This window comes from Acyrthosiphon pisum, unplaced genomic scaffold, assembly GCF_005508785.2.
Source record: "Acyrthosiphon pisum isolate AL4f unplaced genomic scaffold, pea_aphid_22Mar2018_4r6ur Scaffold_20960;HRSCAF=22641, whole genome shotgun sequence".
NCBI classification, from domain to species: domain Eukaryota; kingdom Metazoa; phylum Arthropoda; class Insecta; order Hemiptera; family Aphididae; genus Acyrthosiphon; species Acyrthosiphon pisum.
In genome coordinates this window covers 1,379,434-1,382,140 of record NW_021770374.1, presented here as the reverse complement: position 1 = coordinate 1,382,140, position 2,707 = coordinate 1,379,434, and the positions used below count along the sequence as shown (strand labels likewise).

The following is a 2,707-nucleotide window of genomic DNA, read 5'->3' as shown; positions in this document are numbered from 1 at the left end:
TCATTATTAATAGGTAAAGAATACTTTCTAGAATATGATCTGCGTGACTCAGTTGATAATGTTGTTACTTTTTTTTCAACTGTTGTTACATACCTGGCTATAAAGTCCCACTGACGACTATGATCCCCTAGGCTCCAGTATTCAATGAATATTTTCTTACGTAAATCTTCACTAACTTTATCAAAACATCTTAATTTACATTTACATGGTGGACCCATTTCTACTGCGTTCTTTTTTTTACCAGATCGATTGATATGTTCAATACCTTTATTTAATTCAGCCTTTGCTCTAACATCCTTCCAATCTGATACCTTTCTTTGACGTTTTCTCTGAACTTTTTCTTTAGGTGTCATAACACGCTTTTTTTTTGTTGTAATATCATTATTATTTCCAACATTTGCAAGGTCCTAGCATAAAATAAAATGTGTGTGTACAATTTCATAATATTATATTATAATTATTGGTTGCTACTCATTTTTTCCTTAAAAAAAGTGAGAATAGTGAGTATTATATTTTGCAATGAAGTGAGTAATATTCTAATAAAAATTGAGTATAATTTTCATTTAGGGGATTTTTTTTAACCAAAAATTTAAAAAAAATACAAGTTTTTAATATTTTATTTATTATTTACTAGTTACAAGTTATAAATAAAATTAATAAGTATATTTGATATTATTGTGAATACCTAAAGTAATTTATATATTATTATAACCTATTTAGTATTTATGGAACCTTGTTTTAAATTTTCAATCCTTAGCTATAAAAATTGAACCCTAGATACAACCCTAGATAGCAACCATAAATACTAATAAGACTATTTACATCATTTAGAGCATCATAATTATTATCAGCGACAGGCACGTCATCATTAACAAGAGCTTCATCAACTAAATTGAAATTGTCCAACTGTGGTGTGTACTCTGGGTCATTATCACTATCATAGTGTTCACTATTACTATCATCAATACACCACAAATCCTGTAATTAAAAAATGTATATTAAATTTTAAACAAAAGTAGGTACTCCTATTACCTATACTTTATTTTAATAAAATATTAATTTAGCATTAAGTGATTAAAATATATTGCCTGATGATTGATAATTGCTGCTGATACATCATTATTAACAGGAATTGGTTGAATAACATCATCATCACTACTTAGACATCCATAATAATATGTATCTAATACACTGTCGCAGTCGGAATCAATTAAACCAATATTATTATTATTTTCCTGTTCAAAAAAATACATAGTAAATAATACAATAATAATAATAATAATATTATAATATTGTAGTCTATTTTCGAATCACAAATTGCATTGTTTTAATTTTGTTAAATTATACAGTTTACACTGATATTATAGAATTAAAATTTGTACTTACACCTTTCATTTCTGTAGACAATTTGTATTCGTGTGTCATCTTTCGAAATAGAAAATAGAATAATTATAATGACGATAATATTGCGATAACTACTTCAATTATAATAATATAATATTGTACAATAGAAAGCCGAAAGGAGTTAAACAATTAATTAACTATATTATTTTACATTATAATATTATTAAAATATTAAATTGATAATTGAATAAAATTATATTTTGATTACTAACACTATACGTCTTGTTATCAAAGCGTCTTATCTGAACATACGTCTGTTTTCGCGGGAAATATTTGTAATCAAAGCGTCGTATATAAACATACGTTTGTTTTCGCGGGAAATACAAAAATCAATTAAATTTAATTTAAGTAATATCTAACCTCCTTGGATAGCTACAGATACGACCGTTTTCGTGGGCGATAGAGAAAATTATTTCCTATACGAATATGGTCGTAACTCAAAAATGACAAAAATCGAGATACGACCTTTTTCGTTGCGGTAGGCGATTTAATAGTTTGGAGATAATATATTTTTATAATAATAATATAATAAAAAGCTTGAAACCTGTACCATTAATAATTGTAAAAAAGTAACTACACCCATTTATACATCTTGTCCGCTTATTATATTTAGTACTATTATTATTATTATCCATGTTATAGAATATCCTAAACTCCTTTATATTGAATTATTTTCTCTTTGATTATTATAAGCCTATATTTCTAAAAACTAATACTATATGTTTCAGACACTATACGGCTTAATCCCAAGTTCCAAAATAAATTGGGTAAGGAAATTTATGTGGCGTTGGCCAATTGGTTATTGCATGCTAAGTTTCGTCTTCAGTCTTCCTAATATACATACAACCTATCACCCAAATAAGTGAATTATGTCATATATCCATAACCTACTTACCTACATATTTCTATTATTATAATATTAAAGTGTTTTTTTTCTTGTAAGTTGTAACAATCCTATAATAATCATAATATATAAATATATTTGTATTTATAGCTTATACAATTACCTACAATGTTAATATTGTACTAACTTTGTATACCCCAGGGGCAGTGTTGAGTTTATCTAGATAAATATTCTTTTATATTTTATCTTATCTAGATAAATAGAGAATATTAATTTACACAGTTGTCTAAGATAAAAATGGAGGGCTATCAGAATCAGGGAAGTCTAAAACAGTAACAAACAATCCTAGGAGTGATATTTTTCAGATATTAACAATTTCAGTAACACTTATTATCTGGAAATATAATTTAAGGATACATTTTTCACAGGAAATATAAATCTCAGGAACTATTAAAATCA

The 2,707-nt window shown here is 26.1% G+C and overlaps 1 protein-coding gene across 1 annotated transcript; it reads right to left on the bottom strand.

Annotated features, from left to right (window-relative positions):
• Window positions 1–697: 697 nt before the first annotated feature.
• Window positions 698–1,924, bottom strand: LOC107882364. The gene is made up of 3 exons (XM_016800604.2): window positions 1,387–1,924; window positions 1,089–1,235; window positions 698–978 (listed from the first exon to the last, which is right to left on the bottom strand). Exons 1-3 carry the CDS (start codon window positions 1,423–1,425, stop codon window positions 754–756), a joined length of 411 nt encoding a protein of 136 aa, XP_016656093.1. The 5' UTR covers window positions 1,426–1,924; the 3' UTR covers window positions 698–753.
• Window positions 1,925–2,707: the final 783 nt, after the last annotated feature.